Source organism: Dromaius novaehollandiae, chromosome 2 (assembly GCF_036370855.1).
Source record: "Dromaius novaehollandiae isolate bDroNov1 chromosome 2, bDroNov1.hap1, whole genome shotgun sequence".
NCBI classification, from domain to species: Eukaryota; Metazoa; Chordata; class Aves; order Casuariiformes; family Dromaiidae; genus Dromaius; species Dromaius novaehollandiae.
The window spans coordinates 165,143,593-165,166,651 of NC_088099.1; the positions used below are offsets into that span (position 1 = coordinate 165,143,593).

Below are 23,059 nucleotides of genomic sequence, written 5' to 3' on the forward strand. Positions count from 1 at the left end.
ACTTGGACAACTGTATTGCAGTTTGATAATTAAAATGAATGTCTTATAATGCCAAAAGAAAAATTACTTCATCTCGAACATTCAGAAGCATGTGGCTCAAAGAAAAACAGTCAATTATAAAAGCTGAGATCCAGGTCTGTTTAAACCATCCATCCAAAAGACATAATAATGAGGAAAACCATCTTTTCTAGGGTCCCTGCTGCAGAGACTGGACAGAAAATAATCACAATAAATTCAGTGTTCACAGGGAAAAAGAAGCATCACTCAGGAAGCTACTTTCCAAAAGGTGAAAAACTGTAGTTTTAACTACTGTCAGTAAAACATTATGAGCTCTCTTTGCCCATGAATAGCAAAGATGCTCACAGTTTTCTCCAATTCTTACACACAACACAAGCTGCTACCGCCATCTTTTAGGAATAAAAGATATACTATATAATTTCGCCTGAAGAAGGTATGCTTGGAAATGCTGTTTAAATGCTATCTCAAAATCGTTGTCTTGCTTGCCACAGGTCTCATTCTCACTCTGGAAGAGCAACTGAGGTTCTCTGAAAATCATGACTAAATCACTCTGAGCTGCTGCAGTTCCCTGAGTGGAGGGGTTAGGCCAAATTCTGCTGCTCCTGAATCCACAATTCTGCACACAGTCACGGTACCACGTTTGAGGAGTTTGCCTCCAAGCAAATTTTCAGACCCCTTTGCATTAGCATCAAGACGTTTGTACAAAAGTACGAGCTAAAAGGGTGAAGACCAAAGACGGATGAGAATTTTCCATACCTCTCCAAGTGTACAGAGCTCCATGATGATCCAAACTGGGTTTTCCGTAATCACTCCAATGAGCTTCACGATGTGAGGATGATCGAACTGACGCATTGTTACTAAAAGGAAAAAAAAATTAAGTTAGTGCTTTACATAAAACCTAACTGCTAATGCAATGCATATATATATGTGTATATATATGTATATATTATTGGCAATAAAACAACTCAGTTGAGAAGCTTTTAGTCTATAACTGAGCCACCAATAGCCAGGAGAGACAGTAACAATTCTGTGGGACTTCAGACAAGTTCTCACAAGCCGTAATGTCTGCTCATTGGAGATTCTGCATCCTGTCTGCTGACAGCTTGAGACCCTGCTTGCTCGAGCAGCTCTATCTACCCTCCACTTGCAAAAAAAGGGAACTGCTGTTAAAGATGCGAGTCAAGCTCTCGGGCTCTTCCACCTTGTCGGACCTATCAACCCAGCTCGTGACCTATTCACTCGCACTCTTCCTCTTGGAAGGCGAGGAAGGAATATATAGTGGGTATCATTCAGTAGCTGAAAAAAAACCGCGTGTCAGTTGATGGCGTAAAAGCACCATCTCCTTTAATGGTTATGTTCCCATCTGATTTTATTTTCTATGGGCTTAATTAACTTTTCAGGCTCAGCAGTGCAGTCGCAGTATAGCTGATGCACTAAGATGGGCAAATGCTTATTGATGCTGTGCAGAGGTGCATTCAGTAGATTAAGCAAAACATCAGTCTTCTGATGAAGTTTTTACTGTCTGACATACACATGACAAATATCTTAAATTTAATCTTAAGGTAGTATCTCTTTTACATTTACAGTTCACAATATCAACAGAAATACATGGTATTTCCACAACTGAAAAGTCTGATTCAGCTTCAAAACTTGGACAGGAAGAAAACCCCCATATTTTTGTTTTTAATTAATCACAAATTAATCTAGCAAAAGCAGCAGGTGTTTTGGGATTTCCTACTCTGATGAGCTCAGAAGTACACTGGCACACTGCAACCATATAATCAATACATTTCGTAACATCTCAAACCACCAGAAAAAACTTTTTGATAATTCTATTTATAAGACCTAATCTCATAATAGTTCAGTAACACATCATATTGCAAGAAAACCTATATGGACACATGTGAGACTATACTCTTCAAAATATTAATGTACTAGGAATAATACAGCAAAGCCAATAAAGCAGACACCCCTATCAATCGAATAGTTTAACACATTAATAAAAAGGAATAAACAAAGGACCGGATGGTGAAACATCAACCGGGCAATAACAACTGGTAAAATATTACATAGAATTGAAGCTGGATGCCTAAATCCTTCAAATTTGCCCGCCTTTCCTCCTTTTTGAATTAAAGAGGATTTCAGAGTGGCAGAGGGAAGCAATTTCTGGCATCCTGAAAAAGGATGCATTACTAAACTAGAATCTCTGAATCCAATTTCATTATTAAAATCTTTGTAAATAAAGTATATATTCCAAGAGAAACCCCAGTCATGTAGTTTTAGGGTTCTCCTACGCTAATCAAACTCAGAGCAGTTTTGAATATGATTTAGAACATGAAAACATTGCTTCATGGACGTAAAAAGAAGCAGGAATAGAGTTTGATTAAATCAAAAATTAAAAAGCACTAGTTATCCATCTGCTACGCTGGCATTTCCTGATCGGCCAAGCTCAAAGTACAATAAGGAGTCCTTGCGCACGCGTAATTATTTTCTAGACTGTTAAGAATCAGCAGTATATCTTTGACTGCGAAGTTATTACCATGAGCAATGGTATTTACTTTTCCAACAGCTAAGAATGTAATTGAAAAAAAAAAGATAATAAATTAAAAAAACCCCTAACATTTAAAAAAGAAAAGCACACGTTTTCTTTATGCATAGTCATTAAAAAATCCTTGAACTCAGGAACAGTCAGTAAGAGTATCCTGTTACATGCAGCCTGAAGCAATGATTTTACTCATGTAACACAATAGCTCTACAAGGTTTTCAGCAATACAGTAGCGGAGGATAATAGGCAAAAATTAAGGTCTGTGTCTCATATATCATTTGGCTTACAAATGCCAAAGAAATCAGTATCTATAACATTCTTTTAGAAGTTCTGCACTAGTATCCATCTCAGTGAGATTTATAAACACTTGCAGAGTTTATAACATTCTCAGAAATTCAGAGAGCCTTTCTCCATGTATGAAAGCCACTGTTTGAGGAATTGCAGTATTTGTGGGCAACTACTTTGGAAATGGGCTCATACCATTAAAATGTTAAATTCCAAATCTTCCAAACAGATCGCTTTTAGACATAACATTTTAGCAAACTTTGTTAACAAACACAACATCCTGACTTTCTAAAGGTGGCGCGATATGCTCCAGCAAGTGCTACGGTTCTTTTAACTCCTTAGAGAAAAAGCAGGAAACAGAGGATGAGATCTCTAACACGCCAAAACTGCTTATGAAGTCTTAAAGGAGTTGGACATCACTGCTTACTTTAGGAAAATCAAATGATTACATATAGTCATATACATGGGCAATGCCAAGACATAAAACAGTCTGGCACATATTGCAGGAGAGGACAAAACTCATGCTATACATATATGTATATAAGCTCATACTAGCTAGCTAGATAGATATAAAATTTATTATTTACATATTTTTATAACGTGTTTTTTATATATAAAACATTTAAATTAATATCGGTAGCTTGTGGCACAGATGGCTGCAAAGTCTTTGCCAGGACCACTTACAGCAGCTAGCCCCAAAGAAGCATTTTAATACTCACAGGCTTCTTGTAAGAACTTTTCTCTAACGCTGTCTGAAGTGCAGTTTTTACATGTTTTGATTGCAACAGCCATAGCTGGATTTTCCTGAAAGACAAAAATTTACAAGTAACTGAAATACAGCCCATCACAAACTCATTCCTTTAAAATTCTAGCAAAGCTATTCAAAAGAAAATGACTAATAACTAAAATATCTTCAGTTAAGAAACTACATTTTGAAAGCATCAGTATGTTAAAACTTAGAATAATATTATAATCAAGGTAGTGAGTGTACAACATCTACATCGAATGAAACGAAGAAAAATTTCACCTATTTTAAAGTATTGTACTCCATATAAAATTAAAACAAGGCGAAGTTTAACTGCATAGTACTGTACATTTTCTAGTGCTGCTGAAGACAGTAAACTATGACAGTATTTAGCAAAGCAGAGGAAACGAGTAGACTGAGAAATGTCCTTGGCTTATGCAAGCAGGCAGCCTGCAAAGCCAACTAACAGATTTTGTGAGGCTTCTGCAGGGCAGAGACTGGCTGTAACTTTGACTGACCGAAATTCTTTACGGTAAGCAGATTGCTAACGGGATCCGCGGTAATTAAACTTCTCAGCTGAATCCTATGAAAGAACATTTCTCCTCTGCAAAGCAGCTCTAGGTGCTCGTGCTTCATTAGCCCCTGCGACACCCCCCACCCGATGCTATCTTTAAATAGGAGGGTTTAAACGCAGGCGAGGTGAGGTTTAACTTCTCGTCTATCTAGTGCATCCAAATTTAATGGTAAACCCTTACTAATTTCCCTTTGCATATTTGAGTGCCTGACACATTGTAAAAAAATTATGAATAAAAGCAATCAGCAGGTTACCACTTAACAAGCTCTTACTATGCCCAGGAGGACTGAACAAAATGCATTTTTCTATTGATGAAAAGGAAAGACTGAGATGGAAAGCATTTTCGAAATGGTATTCCTTAAAAAAGGGGACTTCAGTTGGTTTTATAGAGCACTAGATTTATCTACTCTGCCCCAAGTTCAGCGAAACATTACTTGTCAGTTAACTTGGATAGGATTATATGAAAAATAAGGACACACCTTAATGCAAAATATGTCAGCACTGCTTCTATATGAAGGTGCCAGAACAGACTTCAAACCTGGACAGAATATTTAACATTTTTGCCTGCACAGGACCCAACCACATCCAGGAAGCTAATCAGTTTTTACTGGACAACACTTCCTGAGGTCAATGGTGTTTTTCTGAAGTTAGAGCTAGGTTGTGGCATACATGAATTATTAGTTTAGCTGTTAAAACACCACCCCCTGAATCCTTTCAAATAAGAAATGGATGTGTTCACTTGAAATGTGTAGAAATCTTAGTCGTTATAACCTTGAAATCTTCTGTTGAAGTTAAATAATTTTACAACTTTCTCTTGTGTATTTCCACAGAGTTAATCCTTCATTCATCTAAATCACAATTTTAATCTTTGCGATTGCATTCTGGAAAAACACATGAGCACCAGGCTAAAGTACATGAGTCCTGCCAACCTCTCCGGTCTCAGTGGGGTGACTCTTTGGCTGGATCAATGACCAACTATTCTGTATCTTCTCTTTCAGGGCAACACCGTAATTTATTAAGATATTAGCTTCTTAGCGAGAGATATAGTTAGACGCTCATTGTAGAAACAGCCACGTTGGTTTTAAGGTTGTTGCTTTGTTGTAGGTTACTGCCCTTCCACTAGAGCGACCAGGAAAGTTCTCCTATTTCAGCGCCGAGGTCAGGCAGATCAGCTTATCCTGACACAAATGGCAGCTTCTGCACTTAATGTCAAACCTAAAGCTAACTTAGGTTTACCATCCATAAATACGGTGTCAAACTTCTGACCAGGCTCTGAAGCTTTGGATGCCCAACAGCAGAGAGTGGCCAAGGGCACATGCGCTTACCATGCTCGGACACACTCAAACCAAAGACCGAGCAAGCGTACGGTTGGGGTTAAAAGCAGTGACTTGCAATTTGGACTTAGCCAGTGGCTTTCGTATGGGCTGGAATAATTCACTTGGCTATTTTCATTTATTTCTTGATGGGGATATAGAGCAGAGTGACTACCCAGGAACGAGGAAGTTTTCTACATCAGCTCAAACGTGGAGAACATGCTGTACGTGCTGATTATTCTTATGAGTAAATCACAGTCAATATTTGCTTCTCCTAGTGGACTCAATCCAAGGCATATAAGATGCACACAGTACTTTTTTAACTTTTATTATTTCAGAAGTGACACTTACTGGACTCATGTAAACTCCCTGGTGTACGTCTCCAAACTGTCCTTCACCAATGCAGCGCCCCAGTTCAATTCTCTCCCTTTGAATTTCGTAATCCCTGGCTGCAAGAATATAAGGCACTTAAAATACCAAATTTCTGACAAAGGGCAAAGAAATAATCCACAAGATACCAAACTCAAAGTAAGTCACTCAAATGTCTCACGTATGAATAACTAAGATTAACATCTGCTGCATATACAAATACTGTATACACACAGTGGAATTCTCTTAAACAAATGTTTGAATCAAAGCAAAGAAAAAGGAATTTTGAAACTTAATTTGCTAAATTGACTGCATTATTTATTTCAATGCAATAGATATAATTAAATCCTTCTTAATTACAGCTAATAAAAGACGAGGAACACAAACAGCCTAGGACAATATGGAATGCATTAAATACAGCCTGCGCACACATGCTTTTATACGTTTAAGAGAACTCCACTGTGGGGTATTTTAGATCTCTGAACCATCAAATGAGCCAGGAGAATTTTTAAAGAGGTAACTGCGAGAAAAAAATATGGAAACAACACCATGGCAAATACAGATCAAATGAAAGAGCAAAATTTTGAGTGCACTACACTTCTATCAGCATATAATTGAAATGAAATTGATATGATGTTTTGTGACTTATGCAATTTTGTTCACTTTGTGGTTTAATAGAGTGGGGATATTACTGATAAAAATGGCTCACTACTTCATAAAAACATTTAATCAGTTGCAATTGAATTACTTCACTTGCAACTTAATTTCTAGCAGACATGGAAAAATATTTCAGGAATAGCAGAAAAACACGTACAGTATGTTTTCACCTCTTCTATTATTCAGAGAAAAAAATTATAAACAACCAGCTTAGACTTCATGACTGATTAGTTTACGGCTTCATTAACACTACAAAAATAATGTCTTCTAGCTGGATAGCAAAGCAATAAATGTCTTTTTCATCTCTTGTTTTAGATACTGCATTTTCCTCTTTAAAATCCCCAAGCTAGCTGGTTTAACGATAAATAAATAATGCTTATTAAATGAAAGTGAATAGTAAACTGAAAAATTCCACATCATTCCAAACTGCAAGCACACAGGGATGGGTAAAGGGTCTCCTGTTACCTTCATCTATTCCATAGCTTTCTGCAGTGCAATTAAGAGAAAAATCAAACGCTTACTTAGAGATAGCTTCTTAAAATTAACAAGACAAGGACAAATATTTTTCAACATTTTAAAAAAAACCTGAAGAAATAACATATTGAAGCAATTTCAAGTTTACATTAACAGAAGTCATGGGTCTGTTCTTGTGATCTTTTCTGGCTCAGTCCTTCGAGAGCTGAACACCTGAATCCACTTTAGTGCAGCAAAGCACTGAATGATTTTCACTTCAACGGTCCATCTCATGGGCTCTCGGTTGAAGGCATACTTAAGTGTTCAGCATCACCCAGGGCTGAGCTCACAAGGAACTACTTACATGAGAACTTAAGTGAAAAGATTGCAAAAAAATACATATAGAGTTAATATGATGACACATAATAAAATATACAATCTATCACAGTATCTTTTGATTCTGCAACTATTTTAGTAGAGTCACGTACTGACTTACTGCATGACATTCAAAACACGTGTTCGTTTTTGGAAAACATACATATTCTTGCTTTTCAAGTATTTTCCACAATAGCATACTGTTATTGTAAATGCTGAAATGATTATGAAACGTTCCTCCCCTGTAAGGGAGATTCTCAAAATCCTTAAATACATTCACTGTTCTCCAGGTGATCATGGTATCTATCACCTTATGACCATCCTGCCCTCTCATCATAGGCAAACCTGACATTTCTGCAGGTCTGGGTACCAATCACCTATTTCTAGAGAAATCCTAGACTGCCAGAACCCAACCGTAATGTGCAGACACAACTTTTAACATCACAGCGCTAGGCTTTCTTATTAACTTAATTAACCTTAACATTCCAGTTTAGGATTACGCTCTAATTCAAATATGCCGGAAGACAAAATCCTTGCATTGGCTAGTGCAGTATCTTTGACTTCAAAAATGAAGACTCGGAAAAACTGTGCATTTTTTAGGTTCCTAAAGCCTTTCATCTTTACAAAACTACATGTGGTACGGATGACTCTCTTCTATCAAGGAATTAGAGCAGCAAGTCTATCACAGAGCAGGGCTGAGATACAGCTGCCTCCCAAATTGTTTGCTCTTATCAAAGAAATTATATCCACTCCTTTTTCTAAGCATGTATTCATCATCGTAATTAAAAATCCTGCATTTTGAGATAAAAAAGGGATTTTACTGTAAAGTCTTTGACAACAGCAAAACTTGTTGCAGAACTTGGTGCCTTTGCTCCAGAAGCTGAACTTGAAAGACCCCGAATGCATGAATTTTCAGAACATCTTTCATGATGAATATTCTTCTTTGCACACATATTACTTAAAGCTGAAATACAAGATTTGGTCCCCGCTAAACCTAAGAAGCTGTCAGACAAAAGTTCCCAAGTTAACTAGCATACTTACTTGATGGCATTGTATAAGTATCTTCTTCATCTATAATCTCCGCATAGTCATCTGTTTCTGTAAGGGAGGAATTAAAGAGTTTCGGGAAAAGCAAGTGAAAACAAACTCAACCTTTTTACCACTGTCTCCCATTTATCAATGCTGATACACCACAACCCCCAACTTCACCGCTGCTGGGAGGCATTTACAATAGCATGACTTCAACTTGCTCATGCATGAATTACTTATGGAAGCGATGATGACTTCAGTGCCCATTCTACTACATCACGTAGATGCATTTAACAAGGAATAAAAGGAGAATTCATTTGTATTCTAAAAAAGTGTAAGTTCTGTAACTGAAACCAAGCCATCTCAACTGCTGACTTAAAAAGAAAATCTTTTTAACAGCAAATTCCCACCACAAAAAAGAGAAAACAATGGTGTTAATGGATAGAAACAGCAAATATCAACAGGTTAAATTCCTTTATTCTCAGTGAAGTGTGAATAAAGGTGTGCTAGTTTTGGTCTATCTAACACGCAGAACGGACAGTGAAGATGTTCCAGGGCGGTATCTATCTACAGTCAGTGTGGCCAGGTGAATAATTTTCCATAGATTCTCTTAGAGCAGAAAGATCCCTCAAGGTCACACTCTTGCCTCACACCCTTTCTCCCTCTACTGATCTTCATTTTCCTTGTTTAATAGAAATTCACTCCAACAACTAGCCAATTTTGACATCAAGAATCAACCCCTCACAGTTAGTTTTTGGAAAGCATGCGTTGTCAGGTTTTCAGAAAAATGACTCTTTTTCTTCCTTCAAGACTTATTATTTTTACATCATCAGTTCTCAAAATGATCTAAATGGTGACAAGTCCTATCCGAAGAGCCTCCTCTTGCTCTAAAGAGTTTCCAGCATGAGTAGGTCACTTCCTAACAACCAGATAAATTCTCACTCTGGTTGACAAACCCAATCCCCAACAGCGAGAGGATTTTTCACTGCAAGGCTGTTAAATTCTATTCGCCAACTTTCTTTAAATACATATAAAGGTCCTCAAAACTGAACAATCTCAAGTCCGCTACGTGGTTTCCAGGGTTGGTTTTAGCCGATCAAAGCCAGGGCTGCCTCTGAAAGGCCTGATTCGCTCCCCCTTTTCCCCACCTCTCCAGGACATGTATAGTCCTACTCCTCCCTGGTATCATTTCTAGAGGCTGAGTGTCTGAGTGGTGAGTGGGATGAAGCCAGAGAGAGAGTGGAAAGAAGGATGGGATGATCCCTTTTGATGGCTGCCCTCAGTCCAACCAACTTAAGCCAACTCTGAAACCCAAGCAAGGCTCCTAATTATTATAGAACTATGTAAAAAAGAGGCTTCATTTTCAAACAGCATGAATATTTGACAATTAGGAAATTACAGGTTGCCTGTAACCTTTGAAGTTCAACACACTTTAGGGATTAACTGTAGATTTATGACCCTAACTTGGCACTATTAGAAAACAGATAAATAAAGCCTTCTTTTATCAAATACCCATGGGAATATATTGTATCTTGCAAAAACAGAATGAGGAAATCCTATGCCACTCAAGATATTTGCCAAGCAATTTTTGCTATGCCATTTATAATTTTTGCTAGGCAAATAGAAAATAGATTTCTATTTAGGACCTGGTAAAAGAGAGTCAGGTAATGAAAATCCAGTGTATTATAATGAAAGTGCACAAGGCTAAGCAGGCAGCATACCCCAGTGGAAAGAAAGAAGCCTTTTTGGGGGGGGGTATTTTTTTTCTTCCCTATACTATAAACTTACTTTTTGTGAGAAATAAGGCCGAGTTTGAAAATAAAAAATAAGCACCCATCTTAAAGAAAACATTAGAGCGACAGCAACATAATTGGGATAAATCATTCTGCTTTCCTGTCATATTATGGTGAGATATTTTTAACTTGTTAGGCCAAGCGTGATATATATATATGTGTGTGTGTATATATACACATACACACACATATACATATATCACGCTTATATATACATGCATCAACTACCTTTATAAGCTATTATTTGAGGCAGATAGTAGAGAGTACTTTATATAGCCATGTAATGAATGAATGAGTGAGACTAGAAACAGCTTCAAGAAGAATTAAAAGAACCTGGGCACTAGAACTGGTGCAACGATGCTCATTAAAAAAAAAGAATCAAAACATTTGTCACACTAGATTATGGAAGAGTGCTTACCAAATGTGATAAATGGCTTGGCCTGTTCATCCTTCCGTTTTAATTAAAGACGCTCATTCATACTAAAGGCATTATCAGAACGCTGCAGCCCACCTTACAGGCTTTTGATACATTGCCCAAAACCGTACTGAAGCTGGAAGGGTCTTCGGTTGGCCAATCCGAATAAATTAAATGTAGTCAATTAACAAATGTTCCTTGGTACACATTTAATATTTGGGAGAGGAATATATAGTTCAGAAGTCAAAAAACAGCTCCCACGTATCTCCATTCTTTCTGGGAATAGGAGGAAAATTTAATGAAGGAGTAACAGTGACAAGTGCTTAACGTGTTCTGCACCGAAGACATCAGTGACCTCCATCGCTTGCAGACCTTACGCCACGACTGGAGATTCACGCAGTAAGACAGGCTTCTACAAGGGATTTTGCAGGACCCAGGCAGAAAGAGAGCGTAAAGCAAAACTCAGCTGGGCAAGGCTCTCCGGGCAGCTTTACAAACACGGTTGTGCTGCGGCACCCTCAAGATTTAAACCCCGGGAGTCGTTCTATCTTTGAGAACCTAGACAGACTAAGGTATAAAAAGACGGCTCTTTATCGCTGCTTTCTCTTGCAGCTTAAAAACGGGACTGAGCTTATTCACCTGCTGGCCAGCCCTAGGTTCTTTGGATGAAAACCAAACAGGCCTCTTCTGGACAAACATGCAGTGGTGGTGGTATATAGGCGAATTAGCCAACTGGAGCTTTATTATATCCGACTGTATTTATTAGAGCATAGGAAAAGCCCATCCCAGTAGATGACATCTGTGACAGCCAATTCATGAGTTTTACCCCCATGGCATTTCCCTTTTTATGTTTTTTTTTGCCCGTGTTTATCAGATCCCATAAATTTATAAAAGGGGATAAGCACCAAAAAGTTAAGATTAGCGTATGAAATAGAATTTCTGACAGAAAAAAACGCCCTTTGCGTTTTTCATGTTTTAGAAAAGAAAAAAAAATGTGGTAGCATTACCTTAACGTGATTTATATCTGAAGGGGAGAAAGGAGAAGAGAATTTATATACCCCTTCACATTTTACTGAGAGGAAGGCCCCAAGTCATTATCTCTATCTCTTTCTCTCCTTCCTTTTCATATCTTCCGTTAGAATTAGGCCTTAGAGTAGCTGAAATCTGATGAATATTTCATATATTTCATCTAAATTAATCCATTTTGCATAGTTTCTTTTTATGCAAGAAACACTAGTGGACAACAGAGCACTTTGATGCTACCATGCCTTTAAAGTCAAGCATCACGTAGTAGACTCATTTATCAACTTATGTCCAATGAACTTGCTCACTGACAAAGAAAAATCTGCGATACCACCCTTTTAATCAAAATGAATGGACAGACTTGAAAACCCGCAAACCTCCTTTGCGCCATGCCAGAACTCGCACTGCAAACGCATGCAATACCAAATCCCCGCGTGTCTGAAACACTTTTTTCCCCCTTTTCCAGTTCAGCAGATAGTGTTAGTTGCGTGGCCTGTAAAGTACAGTATTTCTTAGCTAATATCGAATGCAGGTTGCTTTTTAATACTAAAATTTGTACAAAATTGATTACTGAAATGTGCATTAAGCAGTATATGGATATAAGAGCTGCATATTTCATGTTAGTAACACACAGACTAGAAAACATATTACCGTCCCCACTAATTTCATCTGCAGATCCAGGTGGCATGCAAGGAGAGAGAAAAACAGAGGGGGAGAGAGAAGGGACAGAGAAGGGGGAGGGGAAAATATACTATTAAATTCATGAGTAATCCAAAAGTATTAAGACTGCAGTTATCTTATATACCTGACTCAAGAGAAACCAGAAAAGTAGTGGAATTTAAGACTTCTCACCTAAAACCCAAGGGACAGAGATATATTCTGAGAAGCTTGTACGATGACACAGTTAATGACTTTCAAACACAAAGTTACATAGAAATTAAATTTGGGAGTGGAACTAGTTCTTTCAATGCATCATTAAGCAATGTCAATTTGCGGTTTAATTCAATACTTCCACTACAAGACAGATCTCCTACAGCCAGATGAGTCAGTTCAATTTGGCTAGGAAAGCTTCGCACGTACACTCATGATTTTTGAAAACCCAGGTTGGTGTTGACTCTTTCAAAGGACATGTGCTCCTAAAGCTATCGCTAAGACACGAATAAGAAATAGAGTAATGTAAGTATTAATTATACAGAACATTTACAGTTATACAAACTTGAAAGTTAAATGAGTGGTACATGGAGCAACGCTACAGGGAATCGGTTCAAATAAACACCGTATTCTGCATTCACAGCAGTGGCCGTATGCCACACCAATACCCACATCACAAGCTGATGCACTTCAGACAGTATTTATGAATAAAATGAAAATGCATACTAATATTGTAAAATAATGCACCTATTCCTCCCGTTCTTTTTACCCCTAACAAAGCCAAACTGGTCCTCTCAAAGTGCTGAACCAGTAAGCAGCCACAAGCATCGCTGTATTCAATATTTAATTTAAAGGGATCTTAGTTGATGCTTCTTGTTGCTATTCTATTTCATTCATGAGCATGCTGTATCAGGGGTCCAAGAATGAAATTTAGATATATTCACAAAAAAAAACCCAACAAGGGTATTTGGGGGCTGCAGAGCTGTACAAATGGAATTATTAATGTATTTGTCATTGCAGCATCCGGCACGTGGGACAAAGTCCCCCGTAAAAACGGCAACCGGCAAGTTTGCGACATCGCATGAAAATCCAATTCAGGAGGGGAAGGGTGGCAGAAATTTAAAGGAAATTATTCTTGGAACTCTGTTTACCTGCCGCTAAGGTCGTAAACAAACAGTAACTGAGTTAGTATGCTATTCAGCTGGGGGTTAACAAGGCAGCCTAGGCAAAGAGCAGTGCAGTACCCGTCGGCGGCGGCTCATGGGAACAGAAGACGAAAGGGAGAAAGCGTCTAGCTTTCTTTACTTTATGCTGACAGTGATTGACTCCTTTACAAAGAGGCAAGAAAAGGAAAGAGAAAAAAACAGAAACAAATTACTGGGAAATAAAACCAAAAGAGACCAGAGAAAACATCTACAATGAACGAACACAAAAAGTAAAGGTTTACGTTACAACTCTGCATACGCAAAACGGATATACGAAAGGTTTTGAAATTCTCGAGCCCAGTAGGCATTTTCCTGAAAATTTCTTTCCCCAGTGATAAATTATTCTTATTTCACTTTTTAAAAGCGAGAGCAAATCTATTAAAAAGTCAACTTTAGCCAGCCTCTCTCCATATACATCAGTCGTTCCTAATGCAAAGAACGGCATCTTCCCAGGAGTTTACTCCACTTCTGCAAGCTCTGCTCCTGCCTTGTACCGAAATGCAGGGTAGGCAAATTCTGACTTAAGTGGCACTCACCAGACTTGAACACAAAAGTATGGACTTGCCGGACTCTCACAAGAAGAGCTGAACACAAAAGCAGTATTTCACGCGGCACAGTCGGGCAGAACAAGGCAAAGCACTCGCTTTCTCTCTCCCACCGAGAAACAGCGTGGACGCACATTATGATATGAAATATCTCCCTGGAGTTTTATGCCCAGTGTGGACCTGACTTGGAATAGATACTCCAACTCTCCAAGGACCTCCTGGGGAAAATGCTCCAAGGTCCTCCGAGGCCGCTCTACTGGTCACCCTCCTGCATGCAATTAGCTTTATTGTAGGGATTTGGGGATTTTGGAGATTTGGAGGATTTTGGAGATTTGCAGAAGAGAACACAAAGAAACCACAACCAACTTCATAAGGTGCGAGAGAAGAGGAGGAAGCACAAAGATGCCAAGAGCCTGAGGACAGCTCTGCTCCTTCCGTTATTTCTCTTGTTAATCTGGTTGCTCCTCTCCGCTTTACTCCTTCCCTCTCCTTCCTCTATCTCAGGAAATGTGAGATGTGGTTTAAAAAGCCAACCAAACAACACAAAAAACCCCACACCCTCCTGCTGGTACTCTCACAGCCAAAAGTAGAAAAACAGAATTATGGTACCTTCTTTAAAAAAAAAAAAAAGGAAAACCTTGATACTTTTTGTGGACTCCAGAAACCTAGGAAGCATCAAAGCAGATGTAGTCATGCAAAAGCATTATCTTATAAACAGCTGGGCAATTTTTTAGCTGCCAGATTTTGAGGGACACACTGCAGAATTTCTTAAAGCAGTATCAAATGTGCTCAATCGCTGTCCGATCCGCAGGCTGAATCTCACGCATGCAAATCACACGGGCAAGGCGCTGCCATGTACAGCTCGTGCTTTGCTAAGGTGGTAACTTTAATCAAAGCGACAAAGTACCATCACAAAAAATGCCAGGGTGACTGTAAACAAACAGGACTCGTTCAGCAACTGCGAAAATCAGCATTTCATTCAAAACAACAGAACGTTAGTGAGATTCAATGTTATAAACCAAAGGAGGTTCGAGGAGCGGGCAAACTATTATTCAGTAAGCTAGTATAATACCAATATTTACGTAGTACATGACATATTACTGGAATGACAGGGACATATCTTCCTAATAGCCCGAATTTCAGCACTATCAGGCTAATGCAAGCCTGAGCTTCACAACGAATCTCTAGACGTAGTACTAAAACAAAGAGATGCTCCTGCTATTATTATAAGGGACTGCTGCAAAGGTGTTTATTGAATAAAGGAATATGATAACCTGTACCGAAACAGCAGAAGGGGTCACACAGCCACCGGCAGCAGCACAGGCTACCCCAGGAAGGGAAGAGATGCTGCAACTCTTGACCTGTTTACCCAGGCTACAAAAATAATTTAAGGTCAGATGAAATGTTGGGCTCTCTCGTATCAACACATGGGTAACAAGCAGCTGACTGAAGCCTGACTAACCTAGCTCATGTGAAGCACTCCGCAAACGCTCCAGGTGTTCCTAATTCATCACGTCCTGTATGCTCCCGGTAACTCCAGAAACGCAGTCCAACTCCTGTCCTGCAATTAAAACTTTGCTGTGATGAGCCACTGTCCACAGTTAAATTTTATGCAACTATTCTGCTAAACTAAACAGAAGTATGCCTCTGTGTTAAAATTACACCTTCAAGTCTAGCTACAAAAAAAAAAAAAATCCTATTCCCATTCTATTTTAGTCCTATATTCCTGAATTAAATAATTTGAGAAAAGTCTCCCAAAAAATCTGCAGAAGGAATAAACCTATTTGTTTTCAAGCTTTTGAAATAAAATGAGTATTATGCGGTTAGAATATTTAGCGAATGCATTTGTCAAAGCAAATGCACTTGTGCGTAAACCACAAAAAGCAAACCTAATAACGCGTGGGACATTTCTGTAGTCATACTACAGGGCCGTTACTAACAGTGCAAAAGCGTTGGCTCAAATCAAAAGAACGGATCCAAAGGGAGAAGCGTGGGACAGAAAGCGCTCCTTAAGCAGTGAGCCAGCTCCACGGCATCAGGGAGCACTTCCCGGGCACTGAAAATCAGGTTAAACACGAGAAATCAGCTCAGACTGCCACCGCAGTCCAGTCTGGTCTCACTGTCCAAGGCAAGAAGCAACAGCAGGTTACTCAGGCTAAAATACAAGAAGGTAACACATCAGTCTGTGCAAGTGTGATGGGAATCCTAAATACCGTAATTTAGCAGCAGCAAGGATATTTTCAGCATATTATCTTATTAATCAGCAGAGCAGCTGGGTTAATTAAGACAAAAGTAATCTTCATGAGCTTGGAGGCCAATGACTTGCCCAAGGTTATAAAAGTAATGTTAAAACTTGGGCTTGAACATCTCCTAGTCCTGTGACCATACAACAGACCTCTAGCTGTACAGTCTCTACATTCCCCTGGTTACTGAATAACTTGAATGCACAACTACATAATTTACGCTAAGAGTTTTGCAGTCGTTTTCCTTTCGGAAACAGTAGGTCGCAGAGGATGGTCCTTTCAAATATAAACTGACCTAACGGATACCCTCATGAGCACTGCAGAGAAACTTCTCATCTTCAAATTGTTTACTCGTGCTTTTCAGCATCGTCTTTTTGAAGTGACTTGATAAAATAAGCATCTCAAAAAAAAAAAAAAAGATCACTTTTCAAACTCAGGCAAAGAACCTCTTTTTCCCTATCGGCTTATCGAAAGGGAACGGGAGTCCTGCACAAGAAACCCTTTCAGAGCTGAGCACAGGGCAGACCTTCACTTTGAGTACAGGAATGGCAAAATAGAGCACGCACTGTGCTTTGCCAGCAGAAGTGATTCAATAAAATCTTATTTGTCTTTCCGTCCTTGCTCACGGCGTTGCCTGTGATTAGCCCTCCTCATGCACGGCGACATTCAGGCCCTTTTGTCGGCCGACATCTTCATTTCACTTTTAATTGTAACCCTGAGATCAGCTAGATACACTTAGCACTTTTTCCCCATCTCTTACATTTTGACAGTTGGCTCCTGCTATGCTTCATTTTTCTAAGTAAGTGACTTGAAAGCTCTCAGAGATGTATTCTTTCCAATCTCCTTCGAAAGAGAAACCATCCTCCAACTTTCTTTTAAGCCAGATGACATGAACGAGATGACAATTACTTGAAGCTGAGGATCTGCTCATCAGCAGCACCTCAGAGGGGAACCTCCTGCCACTTCCCTGCCATCATCGGCAGTTCAGTCGCAGGAGGTGATTTCAGTGCCTGTAATGATGCTACCATAAATCGATGATTCTTCAGCTGAAACTGGAAGTGTGCTAGGAAGCCAGTCCTTCCCCGATGCTAAAATCCTTCAATTTCAATCAACTCGCTTTCTCCAAGACAGTGGATTTCTCCTATCCAGGGCATGTTCCTGGATGTCCCCAAAGCATGGGATGCAGTTAGAGTTTCTCAAGGAGTCACTATGAGCAAGCAGACCTTCTGCTTTTCTTCTCTGGGGAGGCAATGGCACACCAGTGCTATCAGCAGCTTATGCCCTAACATTAATCATGCACTTACCGCCAGCCCTTCTGCCTTTAATTTAAAAACACTATTTGTGTTACTAACAACAGCCATGTCAGCCAGGGAACATCAGCACAAGCAAATTTCCCATCACCAAATAAGCACATATTAAAGCTGCATCCACTGTGAACCAAGCCCAGCTCCTATGCCAAGCCTTAAACCCTCCCTCAAGGACACGCCTCTTGCCAGCGCCCGCAGAAAGGCCCATCTTCTTCCGTATTCGTCTTTCCCTAGTTGTGGTTTCTTCCCCACAGACGCATTATTTTATCCACCAGGACCAGAATATCCCAATGTCAGCTGTGATTGCTTGTTCAACGCATGTCCACACCAAAATGAACGGGCCTGAAATGTCGTATTCTGCAGCTCTGCGTGTAACACAAGCTTTGGTGAAGCCAGGATTAGAAGCGTTTACGGCCACAGGATCCTTTAGTGCAAAGGAGGCACAAAAACTGGCCAACGGATGCAAAAGTATGGTATTTATTCTTCCTAGTCCTATTTACAGAAGGGAGGGTGGGCAGGGAAGAAATCAAGGAACTCTGTGTTAGGAGGAGTTTATGTGAAAAGGAAGCAAGCAAACTACGGCTTTATTGATTTCATTTTATGAAGAATTTATTATAATATATAATTGACTGGGTAAATAATTATTTTTGGAAATATGTGCATCACCTTACTAAGGCCAATGTTTGCTATTTCAAAACAAACTGCTTGCCAAAGTAAGTTCCTGTAGACCAGAGAAGAGCACTTTAATAAAGGCTCCAAGCAAAACAGCATGAAATCTAGTCAATAAAATTATAACAAACTGGTATGTTACTTTTTGCAAATTAGATGTGTTTATCTTTCAAGTTTTCAAGTACACAACAAATAGCTGAGCCTTACCACTGCCCAAATGTACACTCTTGCTAAGTACAAAGAATTCTTTCTTAATGTAAAGACGGATGTAGAGGGAGGAGGGGATAAAAGCTGGAACTATCTCACCATTAGAGCACTAGCCGCTTCTGGTGAGCCACAGTAACTTCAGCCAAAACATCAGATCTATACCAAAGAAATCTGAAATCCAACTCAAATTTAATTGTGCTTTTTATTTATACCTTTGTATAAACACACATACACACACGCAAACAAACATAACAAGTTTTGAGGGATAAACATTATTATTATGCTTAAAAAACTGGGGGAAAACTGGTAGGCATCTTATTAGCACATGATCAAAGATGGTGCCTGTTGCAAGGAACATACGATTTCAACGGGCAAGACAGACAAATACTGCAAGAAGAAATGGAAAAAGAGGCAGGCAGTAATAGGTATGCGGTCAAACAAGGTTCAGAGACACATAGCCAGAAGAGAACTTTTCTTGGCTCCTGGGTCCAGTGATCTGATGCTTTGGATTTCTGGAACCAACTTCATCCTTCACTAGTTTGAAAAGGTTAGAGCAGAAAATTTTTGGTTTTAAAAACCCTATACCTTTGTACGCCTTCGCATATGAAAATACTTGGAAAGAACAAGTTTTCATTTCACTAGGCCAGAAATGTTTCAAGGCATGTTAATAAATATTTCGGCAACAAAGTCCAGAAATCTTTCATTAACAGGCTGATTAACAGGCAAACCTCAAAAACTCCAGACAAATACCTGAACTCTTAGAGCAAACCATGCTCCACACTGGCTTTCAGCTATTGCTCATTCCAAATTTGGGGGCGAACTTGCTTGGAAACCTTCCTTTCAAACTAAGGGTATTAAAACTACAAATACGTCCAACTGCTTAATTTTTCTGCCAAACACCCAGCTCAGATTTTCGCTATTAAGCTTTAGCACTGGAAGAAGTCTAAACACAGAACCGCGATCTCACTGCAAACAAGCAGCGGAGATAATCTATGATTTCATCCACTGAAGGCCTGAAGGACCTTTGGTTACAGCTGTTGGTAATTTATAAAGGCTCATCTTATTGGAAGCCCCTCGCTCCGAGTCATTGCAATGTCACCAGAGATGTCACCTGCAAACCGAGGGAGCATCACCCACAGCTGGCTTTGTGCTGGATGCTGTCAGCTGCCCGGCTCTGCTGCCCTGTCCCGCTTGGGTTAACCCAACGTTACGTGCATCTGTTGGCTCCGTCGTCCGATACGGGGGTATCGGTTACAGGCGTCAGCAGGAGTGACACTTCCTCGCGTCTACATGAAACATTATTTCATTTGAAACCAGTCGACACCTTTGGGTACTCAAATTCTTAAGGAAAGCACCTCCCAGGGACAACATTTATCAAATGACTTGATTTCTGCAGTAGAAATTCAATGCACTGATATCCATGCCACACTTCATGCACTTCAAATAAATTTGGGGCAGAAAAAAAAAGTGTCACACATATCCTTATTAAAAGGAAGAGCAAACTTAGATTGAATAATAGATGCAATGACTCGAGTCATTCCAGTCTTGCATCAGTTTCCAGTGGTTTGTAACGTGGTATAAGAAACAAGTCTTAAGCACAGTGATTTCACTGTGGAAAGATATAAAGCCTCACTACAAGAAAAATACATAATTGGTTTTGATTTTGGTATCGGAAAGAAAGAGAGGGACATTTGCTGCCTGTTTTGCCCATGTCACCATGGACAGCTTTGTCCCTTAGAGCCTCCCTGACATTCGCTGGGGACAGCTAGCGAATCCGCAGCGCTGCTGCTTTTGTCTCGCTTCGGTTTTGCTGGATGCTGTATTCAAAGGCTGGTTCCCCCGCTGAGCTCTTGTTTGCCAACCACGCATCTTTATGTGATAGCCTAACCTCCAGAGTTACGTGGCATTAAAATTAACTCCCTTACATTAACCACAAACTGCTGCTTCGACAGAAAGGAGGCAAGGTTGTGCTCTGAGACCCAACGCTAACTCAAGACATAACGTATCAGGCGATGACCAAGAGGGGCTAAATTTGCAAAGAGACTGCAATAAAGGATTGTGAAGGATCATAATAAAATCAAGGCTCGTTTATTACCATAACTATTTCAATAATGACAGTGTATTGAGTTTCTTAGAAAAACTGCCAGGGTGGCAAGGAAGCATGGCTTCTTTTTTTCCTGAAGATAAGCTGTTTTGCGTGAGCGGAGCAATTAGAAAGCGCTGCCCTCTTCGTTTAAGGAATTTCCATTCCTTCTGACAGCTAAAACGAGCCATGCAGGTAAACCAAGAGCGCACATGCTTTTCATGCGTGTCCACTTCTGGCTCCCCAAGTTTGCTGGGTAGGTCCTGAAGCAACACGAGCTGCTATTCGACTCCGAGAGGTAACAGTACCTGCGAAGCTCTGTTACACCTCTGTGGCTAGCTGAACATTTGAATGCCAGATCCTCTCTCTTATTTCCTTGCACAAGATCTATTTGGCCTTGCTAAGCCAAGAGGTGAATCTTAACCACCTTTAGAAAAGGACAGTCATGGGGAAAGGAACATAAAAAGTCGGGAATTAAATAAACATCAACACATCTTCTCTCCTTCTTGCAGAAATGTGCAAGTTTTCATAATATGTGCAACTAATTGGCCACGTAAACGTTACCGTGGGGTTGCAAGTCAAGAGTGGGCACTCTTATTTTGGTCACAAAAAGGGTTCCTGAAGCTTGTGGCCAAATATTGTATACATCTATAGGGATATGTCATAATACTGCTACACTTTTGCATTGAGAATCTCCTTTGCAAACATTACATATAAGGATGCAGAAACATATTCCTACTAAGAAAGACACTGAGTCCCTCAAAGGATTTGTTTTCAGACTCTGCAAAAGAAAAATGTTCACTGTCAAGTATAAAAACTTTAAAAACAAAAAAAATACAGTAACTCCAAACAGAAATCTTAGAAGCCCATAGGCTATAAAAACAACATATATTACCTCACATCCTCACCCTTCAATTAACTTCAGTGACTTTCGGCAGGAAAAATGTAACGGTACTTTGATCTCAACAGCAACTACACGAAATTAGCTGTTAAGTTTCTTCTTTCAGAAAAGTGACCATTAATATTTAATTGCCTGTTTTCCCTTGTTTTAAGCAGCTCCTTTGCAACCACACTACAGATTGCCACATATTCAAGCAACTTAAAATACAACGTGTAAATGTATATATACATGAATATGCTCCAAAATATTCTACGTCATTACAAAACTTGGTGGAAATATTTACAGCCAGCCTTGCTTTGAAGTGTTCTGGCCTCGCTTTGCTGCACGGATACGGCCGTCCTTGCAAGCAATGCGATGCAGAGCGACGGCTGGAAACAGCTTCTCGTTAGAAACCCCCCGCACAGAGGCAGAGCCAGGGGCTTGCGAAAAGCCACGGCAAGGGAGCGAGACGCGAGTGCTAGCGGCGAGTGGAAAGCTGCCAAGGCGGCCGCTAGCGAGACTTACGGTTCTTTTCTTTTTCTCCGTAGCGATCCTTACCTGACACAGAGACCGTGTGCGACCTGACTCCTTGCTTCTCGTTGTTGGCCAGCCTGCAAGAGAGCGGTTGAAATCGCTGAATGCTGTACATTGCTCTCCGCCGTCACGCACGCCGCGGGCGCGCGCTAGCAGGGCACCTACTGGCACTCGCGGGGCCGAGGCATTTTCCACAGCTGCACGCTTAGAGGGGGAGAAAACTAAAAAAAAATAAATAAGGGAATCTACCATTTCCGAGCCAGCTGGGGGAGTGCGAGCGGAGGGAACGTTTCACAAGGACTGCTTTAATAGGCATATAAATTCGTAACGGCACGGTACGCTCAAAAAAACCCCTAAATGCATGTTTCAGGGAGATTTAAAATCAAGTAGTGCATGTCTAAACACTGTCAATGCCTGCAATTTTTTGCATCTGCTTTCTGTCGTAAATATTGGAGATAAAAAGTATATCTAAAGTGGAGCTATACACCAGGCACTGTGATTTTTATATGTAATATTTCCAGATGAATGAATTGAGCTTTTGTTTGTTGGATAACTTACCCTGTATAAAAACGCATTTAAACTGAGTTATATGCCAAGTAAATGAAGGAAATCAATTAAAATTGGATTTATTTTATCTATGGAAGATCATTAGTAAAAGAAACATTCCAATAAATTCTTTGAACATTTTTTTTTCCATATACACATACGTATATAACTTTAATGGTAAGAAAGCAAAAGAGTAGTGCACTTCCATTCTTAGAGAAGTTTGAAATTTCATCTGTCGGAAGCAAATTTCTCCAGATGCAAGATGATGTTGGCTAATCCTTTTATGTTTGACAAAAGAGCATTCCTCTGCTGTCAGACTAACAGCATACATAGTACTTGTATTTAAATAAACTCAAGTTTACAAATTCATTTCGGGTAAACTGTCACAAAAATGGGATAAGACCCGATAAACTGCTACATTTCATTTGGGCTTCCACCCATTATCTCCAACTGGATAACGATGATATTGGCCAGCACATCCCCCTGGGTAAGGTCCAATTTGAGGAGATGGGGCTTTAAATTGGGGCAGACTGTGGCTATTAATAAAATAGCCAGATTACAAACAAACAAAAAAGCGGCTCGGGAAAACAACAGA

The 23,059-nt window shown here is 39.7% G+C and overlaps 1 protein-coding gene across 7 annotated transcripts in view; it reads right to left on the reverse strand.

Moving 5' to 3' along the window:
* The window catches only part of PTK2 (protein tyrosine kinase 2), a 196,084-nt gene that overhangs the window by 31,232 nt on the left and 141,793 nt on the right, over window positions 1-23,059 (reverse strand). For 5 of the 7 annotated variants that reach the window (XM_064507919.1, XM_064507918.1, XM_064507915.1 and 2 more), the window contains 6 exons: window positions 21,943-21,995; window positions 8,376-8,432; window positions 6,972-6,992; window positions 5,832-5,929; window positions 3,568-3,652; window positions 775-875 (listed from right to left, as the gene is read on the reverse strand). In XM_064507919.1, coding sequence (XP_064363989.1) covers window positions 775-875; window positions 3,568-3,652; window positions 5,832-5,929; window positions 6,972-6,992; window positions 8,376-8,432; window positions 21,943-21,995 — 415 coding nt within the window. The remainder of the gene's footprint in view (window positions 1-774; window positions 876-3,567; window positions 3,653-5,831; window positions 5,930-6,971; window positions 6,993-8,375; window positions 8,433-21,942; window positions 21,996-23,059) is intronic. The other 2 variants (XM_064507916.1, XM_026113664.2) reach the window with 1 other exon arrangement.